We start from the raw sequence: 19,449 nt of genomic DNA, 5'->3' as shown, positions 1-19,449 counted from the left end.
TTCAAAACAATGTTTTGGCAGCCCTTGATGCAAATTTTTCTTCGTTTAACAACCAAAATGGCTGGTCCAAGTTTCCTCAGAAAGATAATCGTCCTTTTTCATGTGGTCGAAATTTACGTACAACAGACGGCCAATCTATTTTCAATAAATGCCGCCGCGTGGGTCATGTGACATGCTTTTGTCGTTCGCAATCTTTCCAGGCTCAAAGCCAACAATTTTCCAGGCCAAAACCGCAATCCCAGTCAAAGCATTATGCCACTGGTATCGTTCATGAAAATTTAAACGGGTCAGGACCTTCCCAGTGGGGTCAATGAAGGTCCCTTCAAACAACTCTGGTGGAAACGCCAATTTATCTAATTTCGATAGGGATATTGACTTGCAAAAATGGACTGCACAGCGTAAACAGATGTCGAATATTTCTTGGGAAAAGGTAGACAATGCGATTAAGAAAAATGACACTGTTTCTTTTGGTTTTATCAACCCTGCATCTAAACATTCTACTGACGATAAAGATGTGGAATTAACTCAACAAATTCCTTCGATTTCGTTAACTAGCTTTTATAATAGGCCCTATTCGCACTGCATCTAGAAACCTGACAATGCTAATCCCTTATTGTTCTATCTTCAAAGGCGGCAAGGGTTTGTCAGTAAGTAGTTTAATTGGTAGAGTGCGAACAGCAAAATCTGAAATCTGACAAATTGTAAGGTTTCGACTAATTGGTCAAAGGTTCCGTCGTAGAGCTCTGGCAGAATTATGTTAACACCAATAAAAAGCCCAGGGTGCTATTTGAAATCATGTCACAATTTAAAAAGGTACAATTTCTTAATGGCAACCTGAGAACGTGTTAGATAACGATGCAACATCTCAGAAAACTGCCTAATGCGAACAGAAATCTGACAAACTTTGTCAATCTTGAAAAAGTTTTCTTAATTGGCGTGAGAATATCGGGTTTGACAAACATTATCATATTTGCAGTGCACTGCCCAGGTGAAAATGGTGAGGTATCTTTTCGTTTGCTGAACCCTTTGGACACGCCTGTTATTTTATACAAAGGCTCTATCATTGATAAATTTGAACAAGTTAAGTCACCTGACGATATTATTGCGTTAATTTCCGATAACGAGTTTTCCACAAAGGAAGCTCCTTCACAGACTCAATTTAGCCCGCAGTCTTTTACGACTTCTGAGCCTAATGAAGATCTATATATGCAGTTTAAATCTTTGTCTAGCCTTACACCAACAGTTGCAGAAAACGTTCAACTTGTTGAACTTTTGAAAAGTTATTCTGATATTTTTGCGTCGTCCTCCTTAGATCTAGGACATACACAAATAATCGAACATGAAATAGACACTGGTGATGCTAGGCCTATAAAACAACAACCATAAAGAGTTTCTAATACACAAAGAGCGGAAATTGGCCATCACATTTCTAATCTGCTTGAACAAAACATTATTAGTGTGTCAACAAGCCCTTGGAGCTCTCCTAGATCTTCAATCTGGTTATCACCAGGTTGCCAACTTGCTCAGCAGCGTATGAAGGAGCAGCACTATAAACGTAGTCGTCCTGTACTTTATGAAGTCGGCCAACGCGTATAGGTTTACACGCCTAAACGTCGAAAAGGCTAATCGAAAAAGCTGCTGCATAATAATCACGGCCCATACCGTATCGTTTCGAAATTGTTTCCTGTGCACTTCAAGCTTCGCACGCTAGATAATCGTGTTGTCTCCGTACCCGTGCACGCCAATTGTTTCAAACCGTACTGCGACCCAGCTGATCGTCCGCTTGATCCACCAGTTGAAAATTTGCGTGAGACTTCGGATTTGTGCGACTCAGACTTGCCACCGGACAGCTTTTGCACTCCTGAGCCCGCTGAAGTCGCTAACGTGTCTCAAAAATTGCCGTCACTGTGACTTCGGAAGAGGAACCTGACATAACACGCCCAGAAGACACCTGGACACCAGATATAATTCGAAACTTTGTCCCTGACGCCAACCAGGAGGTTTGATCTTAAGGGGGGGGGGGGGGGGAATGTTACGCAATGGAGGCGCCGTTACGTTGGAAGTGACCTTTTAATTGATCATTTCATTTTCATGTGTTCGCTTAAATTTTTAACATTTCTGTGGATCTTTGATCCTTTTCTTAATGTCCATTGGTTAATTTTGTGTGCATCATCATTTTAGGACACTAATTGGACATTAGCTTAATCCGATTATACAGTCATATCTAGCGTGCCAGCTTTAGGGTGGAGTGAGTCTTGAGGGGCCAGCCGCTACGAGAGCAATATTGTTGGTGAAAGAGACTTGAGGTTTTTGTCGAAGAAGAAGTCCAGAAACACTTGCCCTGCCCAAGGTTCAGACTCAAGCTCAAGATCCTTCAAGCATCCGCTTTAAAGCTCGCAAAGATAATCTCAAGGTTGTGAGTTACTTTACTTATTATATTTTAGTAATTTAGTGGTTTAATCTCTTGATGTTACTGGTTTTTTACCGAAGAACGCGCATTTCTTTAGACTTTTTCTCCTAGATTAAGCAAAAAGGTTAACATTGGTGCCCCGTGTGAGGAGAAAAAGAAGGAAGAAGTAAATATAAAATATCTTGTAGGAATAATCGACGTTGACATTTTTGTATAAATATTCGTTAGCAAGACGTGAACATTGGCCTTGGAGTTTTTCACAGTCGTAAGTGGCAAGATTAGCTTTTTATTGAATTTCCGTTTAAAGTGACAATCCTTTCACAGCATTGATCGATTTATTAGCTTCATGATTGACACATACACTTTGGTATTTACTACCCTGTTGCGAATTAAGATTGACAATCTTTGCTTTCACGTTTGTTGCTGTTTTAATCGCACTATTGAGCTTTCCGTCCTGTTTTCTTATCGTTGAAATTTTTGCGTTAAAACTATGTCTGAAGATATGCAGGCGACAGTCAATGAGTTGCAAAATCAAATGACAGCTGTACACGCTGCTTTGGAGGGTAAAGGACAGGCAGGTCTCTTTAAACCCCGTTCTTTTAGTGGTTTGCCCAGTGAAAATATACACGAATGGCTTCTTGAATCTGATCAGTATGCAAAATTTTTTGCCTGGACTAACGCCAAGAAAGTGAGGGCAATGACACTTCTTTTGGATTGCCCCGCCCAAGCATGGTTGCAGACCCAGTCCCCGGAAACAGCCAATAATTTTAATGTTCTGTGCGATGCGTTAAAAGATCCTTTCGGTGCCAAAAACCTACTACCGCCCGATGAAATATTCTGCAGGACCAGCGAATTAAGGAATTGGAGGGGCAAGTTGATTTACTTGTTTTATTGGCTTCGATGTCAAAACCAGCTTCAAATAGCCAGTTTTCAAACGTTCATGCAGTTTCGCCCAACCTTTCTGTTGAACAAGCTGTTGTAAGGGGGAACCAGCAACAAGAAGTGAGCTGCTTGATTTTCAAAACAATGTTTTGGCAGCCCTTGATGCAAATTTTTCTTCGTTTAACAACCAAAATGGCAGGTCCAAGTTTCCTCAGAAAGATAATCGTCCTTTTTCATGTGGTCGAAATTTACGTACAACAGACGGCCAATCTATTTTCAATAAATGCCGCCGCGTGGGTCATGTGACATGCTATTGTCGTTCGCAATCTTTCCAGGCTCAAAGCCAACAATTTTCCAGGCCAAAACCGCAATCCCAGTCAAAGCATTATGCCACTGGTATCGTTCATGAAAATTTAAACGGGTCAGGACCTTCCCAGTGGGGTCAATGAAGGTCCCTTCAAACAACTCTGGTGGAAACGCCAATTTATCTAATTTTGATAGGGATATTGACTTGCAAAAATGGACTGCACAGCGTAAACAGATGTCGAATATTTCTTGGGAAAAGGTAGACAATGCGATTAAGAAAAATGACACTGTTTCTTTTTGTTTTATCAACCCTGCATCTAAGCATTCTACTGACGATAAAGATGTGGAATTAACTCAACAAATTCCTTCAATTTCGTTAACTAGCTTTTATAATAGGCCCTATTCGCACTGCATCTAGAAACCTGACAATGCTAATCCCTTATTGTTCTATCTTCAAAGGCGGCAAGGGTTTGTCAGTAAGTAGTTTAATTGGTAGAGTGCGAACAGCAAAATCTGAAATCTGACAAATTGTAAGGTTTCGACTAATTGGTCAAAGGTTCCGTCGTAGAGCTCTGGCAGAATTATGTTAACACCAATAAAAAGCCCAGGGTGCTATTTGAAATCATGTCACAATTTAAAAAGGTACAATTTCTTAATGGCAACCTGAAGGCGGGTTTACACGATCGTTTTTCCTTAAATTTTTTTTCGATATTGGACCGCGATGAACGACAACGATCGTGTAAAAGGCTAAATTGCTGAAAAAAGTTTGATGCTATCTGTCGTTTTTAATCCGCTTAATTGGCGATAATAATCCATCGTTGAAGATTTTATTTTGACTCCGGGTCAAAATAAAACCTCTACCATCATTTTTTTCAAAGGGGCCGACAAATTCTGACGTCATGTCAGCCCCGGGGAGAGAATTCGAGACTTTTTATTAAGTATTCGCGTGAAGAAAAGATTGGATTCATGCTCTGAGAACTAAAATAGTCAGGGAAGGTAGTTTAAACTGGCAGGGGACTATTTTTAGATAAAATGAGGTTCGGGTTTCACAAGTTTTCTCTGAGCATAGCCCGTCCTTAGCTACACATTAAAGGTTTTGAGCAACAGAAATAGAGAACAATCCATCCAATAGACAAAATGCACAAATAAAAAATTATCTGGACCTTCACGCGAATACTTAATAAAAAGTCTCGAATTCTCTCCCCGAGGCTGACATGACGTCAGAATTTGTCGGCCCCTCTGAAAAAAATGATGGTAGAGATTTTATTTTGACCCGGAGTCAAAATAAAATCTTCAACGATGGATCATTATCGCCAATTAAGCGGATTAAAAACGACAGATAGCATCAAACTTTTTTCAGCAATTTAGCCTTTTACACGATCGTTGTCGTTCATCGCGGTCCAATATCGAAAAAAAATTTAAGGAAAAACGATCGTGTAAACCCGCCTTGAGAACGTGTTAGATAACGATGCAACATCTCAGAAAACTGCCTAATGCGAACAGAAGTCTGACAAACTTTGTCAATCTTGAAAAAGTTTTCTTAATTGGCGTGAGAATATCAGGTTTGACAAACATTATCATATTTTCAGTGCAAATAGGGCCATAGATGCTCAAAGCGAAATCATAATTCCAGCTAATTTAGAAACCTGTCATCAACCGCCTGTTGTGGGTCTTATTGAAGCTTTGCCAAAGCTTTCTGATCGCTATAATATTTTTTTTATATCACAAATAAAAACAACTCAAAATTAACTACATATAAATATTCTGTGTCTGCCGTGGCCGGGAAAGACATGATGTCATCGAGCTCCAACTACAACAGCACTTGGTGAGGTATCTTTTCGTTTGCTGAACCCTTTGGACACGCCTGTTATTTTAAACAAGTGCTCTGTCATTGATAAATTTGAACAAGTAAAGTCACCTGACGATATTATTGCGTTAATTTTTGATAACGAGTTTTCCACAAAAGAAGCTCCTTCACAGACTCAATTTAGCCCGCAGTCTTTTACGACTTCTGAGCCTATTAAAGATCTATATATGCAGTTTAAATCTTTGTCTAGCCCTACACCAACAGTTGCAGAAAACGTTCAACTTGTTGAACTTTTGAAAAGTTATTCTGATATTTTTGCGTCGTCCTTCTTAGATCTAGGATTTTAAGTAGCCAGAGAAGAGACAGTGTGTGTTTAGTAGCGAAATATATACATAACATTTTAGTATTTACACGAAAACTAACATAACTCAGCAGTAAGCTCGTTAAGAATGTCAAAAGCGATTAATAAGCAATTACGAATGTCATGTGATTGTCATGTGACTCTGATTGTCATGTGACTCATGTGACTCTACTTGACAAGTAGACCAAATTTCCTTAGGAAAGTTACCCTGGTACAAAGCACTGAAACGAGGCAAAAAAGGCGTGGTCTCTTTGATAGCTGGCGCCACCACTGCATAGAGCCCCCCTTGTTAAAATTTTACGACTACCTCCCTGGTCCAGGCTGTCTGGGTTGTCACAAATAGCAAAATCAGCATACCAACTTAACCTTCGATACCTCTTGCTTGAAAAGAGATGAACAACGAGGGCAGTAACTCACTGATGGACAAAGACATCTTTTTATAAATCAAGTAACTATCTGATATAACTAATATATAGAAATAAAATTATTCATACACTACAGAAATGGGGCCTGGATTGATTGCATAAATTATAGCAATGCCTTGTTAATGCACGGGGAATGCTGGCATGACCCGACTAAATATTGGGAATCTCTGGCTTCTAATTGAGAAGTAATGAAATATTTTTTTAGCTGACTAAGTATTGGGTAGTAATGACATTGGAAGTAGGAAAGTATGTACATTGTCACGTTAAGAAATCATACTTTGTCTCTATGAGAGCTGTAAACACAGCAACAAAGCACAATACTGTAAGGCCATGCACAAGGCCAAAAGACAGAGGAATACTGATATGATACAGGTAAAGTGCGATCATTTGACCAAACATAATACCAAACTGGCCAAAAGCGTCAGATAAGCCGCACCCAAACGTCCTAGAGGATGTAGGAATGAGTTCAGCTCTGTAAACTAACAAAACATTATTAAGCGTCGAAGAACCAAGGACTGTGAAAGCTAGTGCCATAAGTAGCGGCCAGCCACGCAGAGGCCAGTAAAATGGTACAAGGCAAGCAGCAAGGTAAACAATCAAAATCTTCAAAGTAAGCTTTCTTGTTACATTGTTCAACAACCAATAAGACGCAACAAAGGACAATAAAACAGCTGTTTCCACAGACCAACGGTATTTGTACGTTAGATTTTGAAAACATTTTCCACATCCCAAAACATCAGAATTTTCACCAAACTGCATTGACCCAAAGCGCATCGTTCCAGAGACAACATCTCCGTAAAACTGCAAAAGTGAAAGCAAAGCTATTCTTTCTGCTAATTCTCTCCTTGAAAGTTTGCATTCAGATTCAAGTTTTCTCTTTGCCCCTTCTTCTTGGTATTCAGCTTCGGCACAGGCTTCTCCCAATGGAACATACCCTTTTTCACACCCGTTCATTTCAGCTATCCTTTCCAGAGACTTTTCGGCTTCTTCACGTTTTCCTGCAGCTGAAAGATATCTGGGGGATTCTGGCAAGTAAAAGACTAGAAATGTTGACAACGCAATTGGTATTGTTTCTGCAAAAGTATCAAACCATCTCCAGTTTAGATATTTTAATGTAACGCCAGCAACTACAATCCCATATCCACATCCAAGGCAAAACGCGAGTTCAAACAGTGACATAAACTTACGTCCAGATAGTGGCAAAATTTCCATTGTATATGTAAAAATAATTAAAGTGCTTGAGGACACAAGACCGATAAATCCGCGAATTATGGACAGCAGTAAGACACTTGACGACAACGAATAAAGTAAGGCCAAATACGAATTCGCAACAGAAGCCAGAATCAAAATCTTACGTCGACCATATATATCTGACAATTTACCAAGCAAAATCGATCCTATAATCTTCGTAATGGCTTCTGGTAGAACAATCCATGCAGCGTTAATGTAACTAAGGCTCCAATGGCATCGAAGATACGGCTCCAAAATTGCGACAAGACTTGTTGTGGATGAATACGAAAAGTATCTCAGGCACAAAATCGCTAGAGCAACAATTTGGAATTTTCCAAAACCAATCCTTTCTAGCTTCAAACTTATGTCGACTTGCTTGTTTTCCATAGCCCTCTAAAGACTCTGATATACGTGTACACTGTTCAGTGAAACATTTATGACTTTCTGCTTTCAAGTCCCTCCGTCTCAAGGATGTTTCACTGTACTTCACAATTGTCGAGTGATACAACAGAAAAGAATTTAATACATATCCAAAACAGCAGATCATGTGAAACTAAGCGGTAAAAATATTGCCGTGGAATACAAAGGATTGCCAGACCCGCTAAGTATCATTGTTTTTATCGTGTGGGAAGGTCAGTGTTTGAATTGATTGTATCGTTTCAGTGTCCTTTAAGGCCATATTGGTATCTATCCTTTTACTTCGGTAGAAACGCGTAGAAAAAGGTTGCGATGGTCGTTAACTTAGTTACAAAACTTTACTAAACAAAAAACTATGCAACTGAAATGTGGCTTTCTGGCGCAATCTGACTCTATCCTTTTACTTCGGTAGAAACGCGTAGAAAAAGGTTGCGATGGTCGTTAACTTAGATACAAAACTTTACTAAACAAAAAACTATGCAACTGAAATGTGGCTTTCTGGCGCAATCTGACGTGCGAAGTTTGACGCAAAGAAATCAAACTACCTAAATACCAAAATAAATTTCATAATATAACTTAATGTACTAGATACTTTTTGAGTCGAGTTAGTTGTCTTCAGCCAGTTGAGCTATGGATCGCTTGCCACGTCTTTACAGGAAAGTTTTAATAAGAAACATTTAAAAACCATTAAAACTTTTCAATGATTGGAAAAAAATGTGAAGGAAATTGCTGAGCATCAACACAGCAACTAAGCATTTACTAGGGTCTTAGCAAAGTTTTCAGAAACTTGTACTACTCCGTTTATAAGTGGAAAAAGTAACCGAATCAGGATCACCATCGTTTTGCACGTAGTTCTCCGAGCAAGACATTGTACAACATTTAGGATAACAATTTGGCAGCAACGACATTTCATGCACCTCGAATACTATAAGTTTAGTTTTTATAATCGATGCTTTATTCGTGAAGCAGAAACAGTAAAAATAATGGAAAAAAGTACGAGGACAAATTTTAGGTCTACAAATTGTCCTTCAACCGTGCGTTTGAATGGACTGAAGACAATGAAGCCCCCATAAAAAGGAAATGCAGCCCAGAACAACTACATTTAACTCTACTAACAATGTCAAAAACTGCTACATAAAACAAAGAATAGACTGCAACTCTACTAGCATTACTTTCGCATTACAATGCAAACGCTGTTTAACCAACGGACATAAGAACTGCCAATACATCGGACAAACAAGCAGACGATTGAAAGACAGATTTAATGAACACAGACGAGACATTGTCAACAAAAAAGTAGACAAGTCTGGCGTTGTAGAACACTTTTGCAGCCCGGAACATACCATCAAAGACATTACTATCACACCGTTACTGCAATGCAACTTAACGACAAACGAGAGAGTGTTCGACGAGCAATACCTCATTGGCTTGGCAAACACTTTCACACCCTACTTCCCTACACTCTCATTGGTTCCGCAACAAATTCTCTGTCTATAATTGGACCTGATGCCGCAGTACCCTATTGCTAGGTCTATTCAGCTTTAGGGAAACTTCAGGGAACAGTGGCGTACCCAGGGCTGCAACAGGGGGGGGGGGTCTGGGGCGTAGCCCCCAGAAATATTTTTGGGACCACGCCCTTCAAACACTCGCAAATGCGGGGAAACGCCCTTTTTGCAAAATTTTTCCTCATTTTTTGATTTATGTTAGCTACGGTAAATAGCAAAGCATTTTACAATTGTTATTGACACAAGCATACAGTATACTACCCCCCCCCCCCCAATGAGTTTTACATCGTTTTTGGACAAATCTCGAGGTCTATATTTTAGAAAAGTGGGGGGCCCCCATTCCCCCCTTGGGTACGCCACTGTTAAGGAAAGTTTTCATCTGGGCCTATTTCAGGATTGGTCCTTATGCTGCAGCGCTAAAAGCCCCTATCTTAATCTCCCTTGCCTGCTGCAGAATTTCGGATTTGGTGCGCTTTGGTTGCTTGCGTAACTAATTGCGAGTGGCAGACAGTTTCCAAAACTCTTTTGTGAGCCAAGGGGAAAATTTGCAGACACCCATTTATTGCCATAGGAGCATGCTTTTCTAGATTAAATGCAAAGGTGTTGGACTTGATTTATAAAACGTGGCTTTTCATCATATATAAACATGAAACGATAACCTCTTAATCTTGATTTTACCACGATTGCAGTGTACACTGTTTAAGGATGGAGTAATTTGTTGCTTGATCTTGTAAGAAAGTGAGTTGTTTTCTCGCACTAAATTCAGCGAGACTCTTGAGGTGGACTTTTTTACAATAAGACTATTGACGTGGACCAGAAAATCTGACTTGTTTGGGAACCAGAGCCTAACCAAAGGGACCTGGAATTAGCGAAACACGTAAAGACACGGATATATAGGCAATTTTCGAAAAATCCCCTTCAGCTTGCGTTAGGCTCTACCAAAAATAAAAGACTTTAATAAGGCTGACGCAAGAAGCCCCAATGTGAAAAAAGCAGAGAAACAATACGAGGATGCTAATTTCTTTTGCGATATATTTTGAGGCATCCACAGCAAATACGTGACAGTGTGCAACTAAAGCTCTATATAATACAAGTCGAAACGAATCATTTCCCAAAATAAATAGCATATTCGTCAGGTTTAGATAAATATATAGTCATTCCGTTGATTCCATATATTTTCTCGGACAGCAAACATTCTGCAAAGATAAAAAAATTCCATTTACTCGAGCAATATTCATACAAGCAACATATAGATGCCAGTAGCTGAAAGAGATCGGAAGGTAACATTAAAAACCGCATTTTCTGAATAAAGTTTTCTTTCTCTAAAAACTGCCCTGTTCAGCTCTAAAAATAACGCCCCTTCTTTATCTACCCACCACCAATAATCAAGGCACACAACTTCAATTTAATATTTATTTGTTATATTTAATTTATAATAATTACTGCATTGACGTTGAATTTCAATTGGTTAATTTTGTTTTCTAGTTCGTTCTTCAAAAAAATATATCATTGTCTTTCATTTTTTTCAATGTTTTGAAGAGTCCTGGGAACAAAATGACCGCTCCTTAATACCTCAGACTCGTGGCCGAAGCTGCCCTCTCTATCAAATCCTCTTTAAGAATTTTGTTTGGAAAAATAAGCCCCTATCAGGCATCAATTCAATCTTTTGCGCCTCTGATTTACAGTCATGGGCTAACAAGTTTCAAACGCTACTTGGTCACAGGGCAACTGAGAACTTGGTTTTGCTTAGCGGCTTCTATAGCGCAAATTCAATCAACAAATCAATTAGCTGTTGATATGAAAATATTTCGAGTGTGTTGATTTGCGATGGAATCACAGAGACTCTAGACTGCAGCAAGAACAAAGGCTGGATTGCTGCTGTAATATTTAAAATCGAAGAGACACTAACACGTGGCTTAAAACTCACCTCATTTGCCGTTCATCAAAAACGTAATTCTATTATAGCCATCTCTGTAAGTAAACAAAGATTCCCACCATGGTTTTCCAATCTGTACTGCCACTGCAACTAGGAATATTACCCCAAATACCAATGCAGCAATAAGGGAAGTTGTAGTTGTGTGGGACACTTTTTGTGGCAATGAGGTATTTAGTAGAGGAACGGGTTTTTCTTGGTTGCTCGCTTTCATAACTCTTCCTAAAATCAACAAAAAACCATTTCAGATAGACTATCTATCACAATCATACCAGTGTTGAATTTAGAACTGGCGAAAGAGATTTGCAGTAAAAAAGTATCACCAGAAAGAAAGAAATTCATCACATTTGTCATGCTACCTTCGTCATTGCAGCAATTTTTACCATCTCATTATCTAACAAAAAAATAGATTAAAGGTGAACAATACAAAACAAATGACACTGCCGTTGAATCTCCATGTAAAATTTCACCACAAAACCGTAAATCTCCCACCAAGTTAATGCTAAGTTCCAAGATTGTCAAAGCGTACTTGAGATCAGCCCATTGGATCCGCCTGAACTACACAACACAATTTTCTCTAATTGATCAAATTAGCCCCCTTTCAAGAAAATTACACTAAGGCGCAAAAATTGATCAAAAATGACTGTTTCAATTTCTCAAATCCAACTTGGACTTTTTCAACGTTTTTCCGTCTTCGTTCTTTTGGGCTCATTAACTTCTTTTCTTCGGAATGACTTCGCTAGGATTTGTGGCCCAATATTACACCACAAATATTACAACATAAACGTAGCCCCAATATTGCAGCACAGAATAAGCTTATGTCAGTCTGTATGAGACCCCCAAAAAACTTTTAAAATGATTCACAATGGATATTTCTGCGTCGGAGTAGTTTTCTAACAGCCTCAACTTCATTTCTACAGCAGTCTTGGCTTGATCAACACAGATTAACCCCTCATGGCGATTTACTTTGACCTTTTAAATCTATAGTGACGCCCACTAGAACTAGAACATGTTGATAAAATGACTCCATGGCAATGGAATGGAAATGCATTGCACTCTTCATTTGATACATGTAGACGTAGGCTCAATTAATTTTCATCATTTTTTTCAATCAAATATTCTATAAAGTAGCTTAGGCTAAAACAGTACTTAGAGAAAGATTAGAAAAAGAACAATTTAAGTGAACAATCACATGCGGTATCAATAAACGAGGCATTAATTTTCTTAAGAAATCAAGTTATGAAACAAACATTTTAGGGGGCAAATACAATTGTTAACACAAAAACGGAGAACAGCTTTTAAAAAAAACTGTAAATGTATCCTAATTTTGTTTGTGCTTTGAAATTAATAAGTGTTTTATGTTATCTTTAAATGCAAACTTATTGATTTCTGGGAATTGATTTCTGCTATCATCTGTGTTCGTTTGCTAAATTGAATGACTGGAAGCTACTATAAACCTAGCCATAAATTACAATCTTTTTTCATAACAATAAAAAATTTTTAAGAAAAAAACTTGGGAGTCACAAATTCCAAACCTTTCATCTTCTTATGCTTGAGGGTGGAATTTTTAGTCTTGACTGTAGATGAAGAAGTATGTTTAGTGTTGTTTTTCCCTGAAATGAAAATAAAACCAACTTGTCAATTTGTCCTGTGCCCTGGAAAGGTTTCTTTGACTTATCTTACTGTGCTCAGGCAAAAACAGGCATCAAGCAGCAAAAATTACATAGAATCTGATTTGGTGGTGTAAGATTGCCTACAAATCTGAATAAAAAAAACAGATGTTCTCTACTAAATTTTATGTTTTTGCTATATTGGATTTACTAAAAATAAAAAAATCCCTACAAATAAACACTATTTTCTGATATACATCATCCCTTTTAGAGAGAATTTCAGCCAGTTTTTTCCAGTTAACTCTCAACCGGCCCTCTGATAGAAATTCTGGGTCTCTGTTGAAAATTTTAGCCGCCTGGTCAGACCAGCAGTTGTATTTCGACATTAACTAAAACATTCTTTAAAAAATTATATGAAAGTTCTTTATAGACTTTTCATGATACTTTTGCAAATAAATTCCAGGTTATTGGGTGAAGATATTCAGTATAGCATACCTAAACTACCTTTAAGTGACTTTTGTGAATCATGTAAAGACGGAGAATCTTCTTTTTTTGCAATGGTTGCATGCTCATGTAGATCAGGCGATTTTCTCATAGAAACAGATTTGATTGCTACTGTGTTTTCAGCATCATTGCTGACAGGATATTCTTCTGTTGTCTGAAGGAAATTCAAATTATAGTTATGCTATCAAAAAAGAAATAACACTTATAAAACGGGACTCAAAAATAGGCATATAGGTGTATGATCATACCAAGAGATGAAGGCATTGTACAGGAAAAAATATAGTCAGTGCGAATTTGTTTGGTAAAACCACCTGCTAACTTAATACATTTTCCAGCCCTGTATACTTTTTGTCAACCCACAAAAACTTGGGATTGTCATAAACATATTGCCTGAAACAAATGTAAAGAGATTGGCATCCTAAAAAGTCAAAACCAAGGATCCCTGTCACTCTATGCAAATGTTAAGGAGGGAATACACAAGGCATTTAATTGCTGCATTTAGTTGACTGGCAATAAAGTGCCTAGTTTATATGTCCAGGTTGCATATTTATTGCCATATATACATTTTCAAATTATCAACATTGCAGGGTTTCACTTTTGTTCAACTTTTGGGCAATAAAATGCCCGAAAATCCTTTTTGCATTTCCTAATCCTTGTTGATTGCTATTGTTCAGTGAGTCGCCAAGAGCATTTCAAGGACAGTTTCCAATAGTTCCTTGCCAATTTCTGAACAGCAAAAAAACATGGTGCACAAATTGCAGTAATTAGGGGCAAACTATAAATGCTAAATTTTTTCTATGATTAACCCACTTCTATCGATGTCTATATTTATGCTTTTTCCCCTTCATTCACAATTTGAAAAACAATTACAGCAGCCTGTTACTGTATCCAATTCAAACCACAATCAAATAAAACAAAAAACTGATAAAGAACTCTCTAAGATTTACAAAAACAAAGCATTTCTTATTAGGTATTTTATGTCTTCAATAAAAAATAATTTACCCATAAGTATAATGAATTTGTAAGTAACAAATAATTTCATAAAATTTGTACCTGTGCCTTTAAAGAGGTTTTCTTTTCAAGTGGTGATGCATTGGAATTTATACCCTCTTGTGGTGTATTTTGATGACTTCCTGTAATGATAACGACAAGTTTAAAAAAACAGCTTGTAAGCAGGAATAAACTTTCTGACAAACATGTCAATCCAGCCTGTATCTGTTAGTTTTTGCTTATTTACCCTTTTAGTGCTTACGGTGGGGTCTCACCAAAGAGAAACTTATAATTACTCTTTGGTGAAATATTTATAATTAAATTTATAATAAGGGAAAATCACATATTTGTATGGAAACTATGTTGTCATTACTTTGCTTCTGTTTTCAATAACTTTGAATATCATTATCAAATGTATCCGTTTTTGAGCGTATCAATCGGAACCCAAAATCAAAAAAGATTTCATTCAGTTCCTTTTTGCTACGAAAGCGGAGTAAGGAACAGGGCCTGATTTCCAATGGACTCACACATTATTAAATGCCACTTTGCCATTTGTTGGTTACAGGGCCTTCTTTTTGTTTTATTTGCTGAAACTATTTTTGTCTGTTTTTTCCTTTAACTTTGCTGAACAGAATTCAAACTTTCTCATATTTCTAAAGTCACTGAAATCTCTCTATGTCGCACAGTACCTTTCACAAAAACTGGTGAGGGAAACATGGACATAACTATACAATGTGTAGCATTCAGTTCATCTATCAAAAGTTTTGTCATGTTTAATGATTCAATAGAAAAAACTTTATTGCCTTGTGTTAAAAATTAAATTTGATTCGCGTGCCCCACTCTTATCATGTGAGTTTTTGGCTGTGAGCTTTGATTTTTGAACGTAAAAGCCCTGCACTCAATTCTGAGGCAAGTTTTGACTTGATCCTTTTTCTACCCCAAAAACTACCAAAAAACAAACAAATCCAAATAAGCTGTCAAAATGCTTTGGCAAATCTTTCTATAGGTTCAAGGATATTGAGACATGGGCCCACAAGTCATCAATATGTGCATCAGTAGAAAATCAACAGAAGAAAGAAGAAGAGGAGAAAGCAGACAGAATAGCAATAAAGGTTATGTTAAAACTATTATGAAATTCATGATTGACTAGGAGTAAATTTGCAAGTATTTAAGAACAGAGCAGAATTTCAAAGCATTCATTTTTGGAAGGAGCTTTTAGGTCTGTTGGTAAGGATAAATATCCAGTCTAACATACAGAACAATCTAAAAAAGAAGAGGGTAAAACAAATGTTTCTATAAAAATATATAAGTTTTTCAGTTACAGGTCTTTCAACAAATATGATAAAAGCATTCTGATAACCAAAAACCTACCAATAAAATAAATCAAACATACCTATCGAAGATTGTCCTTTATTCACATATCCAGTCATTGTGTGCTCATATGGTAAAATCTTGCATTTTTCTCTTGATTTACAGATAAACAAGAAGCACTGTTCACCATTCCTCCAGATGTATGTATTGCATCTTTTGACATTGCAGCACAGTAAACTGCAGTCTGCTAAGGAACTAGCTGATGTTGCATTGATGAGTTGTGCTGGTTTTGTAGGTTGTTTCAAGTCTAAAATCCCTCTCACTGGTTCTTCAGTATCACATTGTTTGTTTGACAGAGCAATGGCTTTTGTTACTGCATGGCAAATACTAACCACAATAATTAGCCACTGGTTCATCATTCATTTATTGAAATGGCAAAATGTGGATTAATTTTCAAGCCATTGGTTCTTGGTGGTTATGACCAAAAGAACCTAAAATTCGAAAGGGGAAGTGTTCAAACCAGACACAAGTTTGAAGCAAAGGAGAATAAATAAACAAGATACTCTAGAAATCAACAAGACTAGGACATCATTTGACCCCAGCAAATTGGAATTAGGATTCCTCTGCCCTAATGCATTAGCATACCATTATGTTCCACATATAATTGTGATAATAATTTGTTGTATTGTTATAGCATTTAATGGCAAAGTATGTTGTGGAATATAAAATATAATGAACCCGTGCCAGAACCTCTTAGCATAGGGTCACTCATGACCATTGCTAGCTATTGTGCTCAAGAGGACAGCTCCCAACCACCAGATGGGAAAAGCTCCTTTTTTAGAACTGAATGGCTCTGAGGTTAATCATATCAAACTGTACATAGGGCTATGGGTCAGGAAGAACATCCAAGAGATTTATGAATGATAGGTAAATCCCTTTACATATAAACTCCAACTGTTTCAGTTTTCTTTTTACATTTGTTGTTGTCCTTCTTTGATATTTTTGAAGATTGCATGTATTGTATTGATTATCTTTATGATAAAAAGTTCCGTCATTTATGAATTTACGTGCCAGTGTGATTCTGGCTATGTAGGGCGCACAACCCAAAGATTGGGGGATAGGATAAAACAGCATGTTCCTTCCAACATACGAAACAAAACTGCCCCTCAAAGTGAACAGCCTCCTCGATCTTGTAGGTCTAGAAACACTGTTAAAACAAGTGATTCTGCCATTGGTCAACATCTTTTAGACAACCCAGATTGTGCAAAACTCTATAATGACGACATGTTTCGGATAATTGGCAGGGCCCGGTCGTCCTTCCATCTAGCAGTTTTGGAGTCAATCTACATAAAAACGAAAAAGCCGCCATTGTGTAGACAAAAGGAGTTCGTTTTCTCTCTTGGACTCCATTGGTAATTTTTCTTTAGGCTCGCGGCACTGATTGGTCAACTATACCGGTCTTGTGCTTGCGTTTTTCTGATTGGCTTATTTCGATCCACAACTGGGTATATATTTTTCAAAGGTGTTTTTTCGGAACCTATTCTGACGTTTTATGCTCTGAGGAGTGTCAGACGAAAAAGCTTTAAGTATGTTGTAAAATGTTTGCTTTTTTCAAAGCCATTTTCAAATTCTGTACCGCAAAAAAATTGTTCAGATTATCTTTATCAATGATACAGATGTTACTTTCATAATTATATACATAACGCATTACCTTGGTAATATTATTTCATGAAATTATGCTCTAGATCAAAGGACACCCATATTTAACTGTGATCTAGCTGCTAGCTTAGCTGCTGCTAGGATCAACATATTTTCACTGCGACTACTTGAATATAGTTGAAACCCCTTCTCAATTTGATATTACAAATGAAGGCAGTTCATAAATACAGCTACTCCCTTCTACAATCTACATATTTGCAAGCAATACCTTCTCCACTTTCATTGGAACGCATCACTTTTTCGTAGGAAGAATGTGTGCATTACTTGGTCATAATAGCAAAAATGGGCCTAAAAAGCAAACACTAAAACGAAGTTTTCACTGTTTCCGTTTGGTTTGATGCAGGGAGCGGGTTACTAACAACATTAAATTACCCCCATTAAATGAAAAGTAATTCATAAAGAATAAATTAAAGAAAATGCTTTGAAAAATAAGTAACAAACCTTAAACTGAAACATCCCACAACTATCTTTGAAGAAAGATTCGCCAAAACATAGCATGATAGCACCTGCGTAGGCGTTGGGCGCTAAACTCCAGGCCAGGGAAATGGAACAGCGTAAATCTACATCTCATTTCATTTCATTCATTTCATATTGATAATTCAAACTTTTATATACTAATAATACGATTTAATATTAAATAGGTAAGCTTAGGACACTTGGAAAAAACTCAGAAGAGCTATCGAGCCAAGTGCCCTTTACACAATTTAACAACAATTTGCAATATAAATGAAACATATTATGTTAATAGTAACATAACAACAACAGCTAAGAAATAAGATTAGATAAAATAAGAATATTAAACTGAGCAAAATGGAACTAAAGTAACAAAATTAGATTTGGGAAATCAGGATACTTGCTAGTTTATTACTCAAAATTAAAATTAAGATCAAAAACAAAAAGATCAAAATACAGAATACCGCAAATCATCGAATTGGCCCCCCTTGAAACCGCCCTCCCTCGAATAAGCCCCCACCCTAGAGCTACAAATTATCAATAAGCCACCCCTCGAATAAGCCCCCACTGCTACTGTAAATTCTCGAATTGGACACCTCATTTTGATGATTTTTGCCATCAGAGGTTGCCTATGGCGTTTTATTGAATTACCACAACAAATTCATACTTCTGGTAGTAATTAATTAAATGATCATAAAGAAATTCCTACTAGAATAAACGAGGTCTTTTAGTAATGTCTTCTTAATGTCTACAATAATTGTATAAGCCCTTCCTCTTATAAGCTCTCCTCGAGTAAGCCCCCTTCCAAAAATATCACAAATGAATTAGCCCCCAGGAGGCTAATTCAAGGATTTACGGTATTCAGGCTCAGAAACATTCAGATTATAAGAATATTGTAAGAATATTGCACAACGTCAGTCTCAGATCGAATATTCGTGTCTAATTTATAATGAGGGGCAAATCACTATAGCAAAATCCCTATTGTTTTCTCTGAAAATCCCTGAGAGTCCTTTGGTTTACGGGGAAATTTCCTACACCATAATATTCGTACACCATAATAAATTTCGTACACCATCATAATTTGCAAAAGTGAGCCCCCCCCCATTTTTAGGCAGTTGTGGGGGGAGGGGGCTGCTAGCCCCTCACCTTATTGCTGAACTATGATATTCAGGCAGTGGCATAAAAGATAATGGGTAAAAACTACCATAAAAGTTTGCCAATTTGTCTAGAGCCCCCCCCCTCAAAAAACATGTTCCGGCTTCTCCGAAGAATATTTAAATAATATACTCACGCTCAAAAAGACAAATTCTTAAGATAATTGAGGCAGGACAAAATTGATGGGGCCTCTCGGTAGTCGTCACTCTGAATGTAACATAACATCAATGAAAACATAATATATTATTATTGACAAATGACAACCAATAATTTCTCACATTCTGCTCTCGTAATGTTTGCAAAAATTATTTTCAACGGTTAAGGTCATAGTTATAGTCATGGAAATAACTATTATGTTAAGTTAAGCTACTTTAACCCTATCCAGATTAGGGGGGGCACAAAGTGCCCCCCTAGTTGGTTTTTCTTTCATA

General features: G+C 37.4%; 2 protein-coding genes across 4 annotated transcripts; both read right to left on the bottom strand.

The window, feature by feature from the left end:
• Positions 1 to 5,410: 5,410 nt before the first annotated feature.
• On the bottom strand, positions 5,411 to 10,199 carry LOC135681933 (synaptic vesicle 2-related protein-like). Its single transcript, XM_065196639.2, has one exon. It carries the CDS (start codon positions 7,806 to 7,808, stop codon positions 6,450 to 6,452), a length of 1,359 nt encoding a protein of 452 aa, XP_065052711.2. The 5' UTR covers positions 7,809 to 10,199; the 3' UTR covers positions 5,411 to 6,449.
• Positions 10,200 to 10,355: 156 nt separating this feature from the next.
• LOC135682015 (uncharacterized) lies at positions 10,356 to 18,247 on the bottom strand. 3 transcript variants are annotated; one of them, XM_065196906.2, is made up of 7 exons: positions 17,852 to 18,247; positions 15,774 to 16,182; positions 14,444 to 14,523; positions 13,391 to 13,544; positions 12,812 to 12,889; positions 11,271 to 11,498; positions 10,356 to 10,539 (listed from the first exon to the last, which is right to left on the bottom strand). In XM_065196906.2, the coding sequence occupies exons 2-6, from the start codon at positions 16,108 to 16,110 to the stop codon at positions 11,272 to 11,274; spliced, it is 876 nt and encodes a 291-aa protein (XP_065052978.2). In that variant the 5' UTR covers positions 16,111 to 16,182; positions 17,852 to 18,247; the 3' UTR covers positions 10,356 to 10,539; position 11,271. The 3 variants fall into 3 exon arrangements, with proteins under 3 accessions (XP_065052978.2, XP_065052823.2, XP_065052901.2); XM_065196751.2 differs by having other exon boundaries at positions 13,382 to 13,544; positions 17,852 to 18,110; XM_065196829.2 differs by lacking the exon at positions 17,852 to 18,247 and adding an exon at positions 17,619 to 17,704 and having other exon boundaries at positions 13,382 to 13,544.
• Positions 18,248 to 19,449: the final 1,202 nt, after the last annotated feature.

The sequence above is a fragment of the Rhopilema esculentum genome, chromosome 17, assembly GCF_057945365.1.
Source record: "Rhopilema esculentum isolate cy_ngs chromosome 17, ASM5794536v1, whole genome shotgun sequence".
NCBI lineage: Eukaryota > Metazoa > Cnidaria > Scyphozoa > Rhizostomeae > Rhizostomatidae > Rhopilema > Rhopilema esculentum.
The sequence above is the reverse complement of the archived record's forward strand: the minus strand, read 5'-3'. Positions and strand labels throughout refer to the sequence as shown.

Coding starts and splice junctions, on each gene's coding strand:
- LOC135682015 (XM_065196751.2), bottom strand. CDS start 16,110: ATGATGAACCAGTGGCTAATTATTGTGGTTAGTATTTGCCATGCAGTA. Junction 14,524..15,773: donor TAAAGGACAATCTTCGATAG/GTATGTTTGATT, acceptor TTATCATTACAG/GAAGTCATCAAAATACACCA. Junction 11,499..12,811: donor CAAGCATAAGAAGATGAAAG/GTTTGGAATTTG, acceptor TGTTGATTTTAG/GAAGAGTTATGAAAGCGAGC.
- LOC135681933 (XM_065196639.2), bottom strand. CDS start 7,808: ATGGAAAACAAGCAAGTCGACATAAGTTTGAAGCTAGAAAGGATTGGT.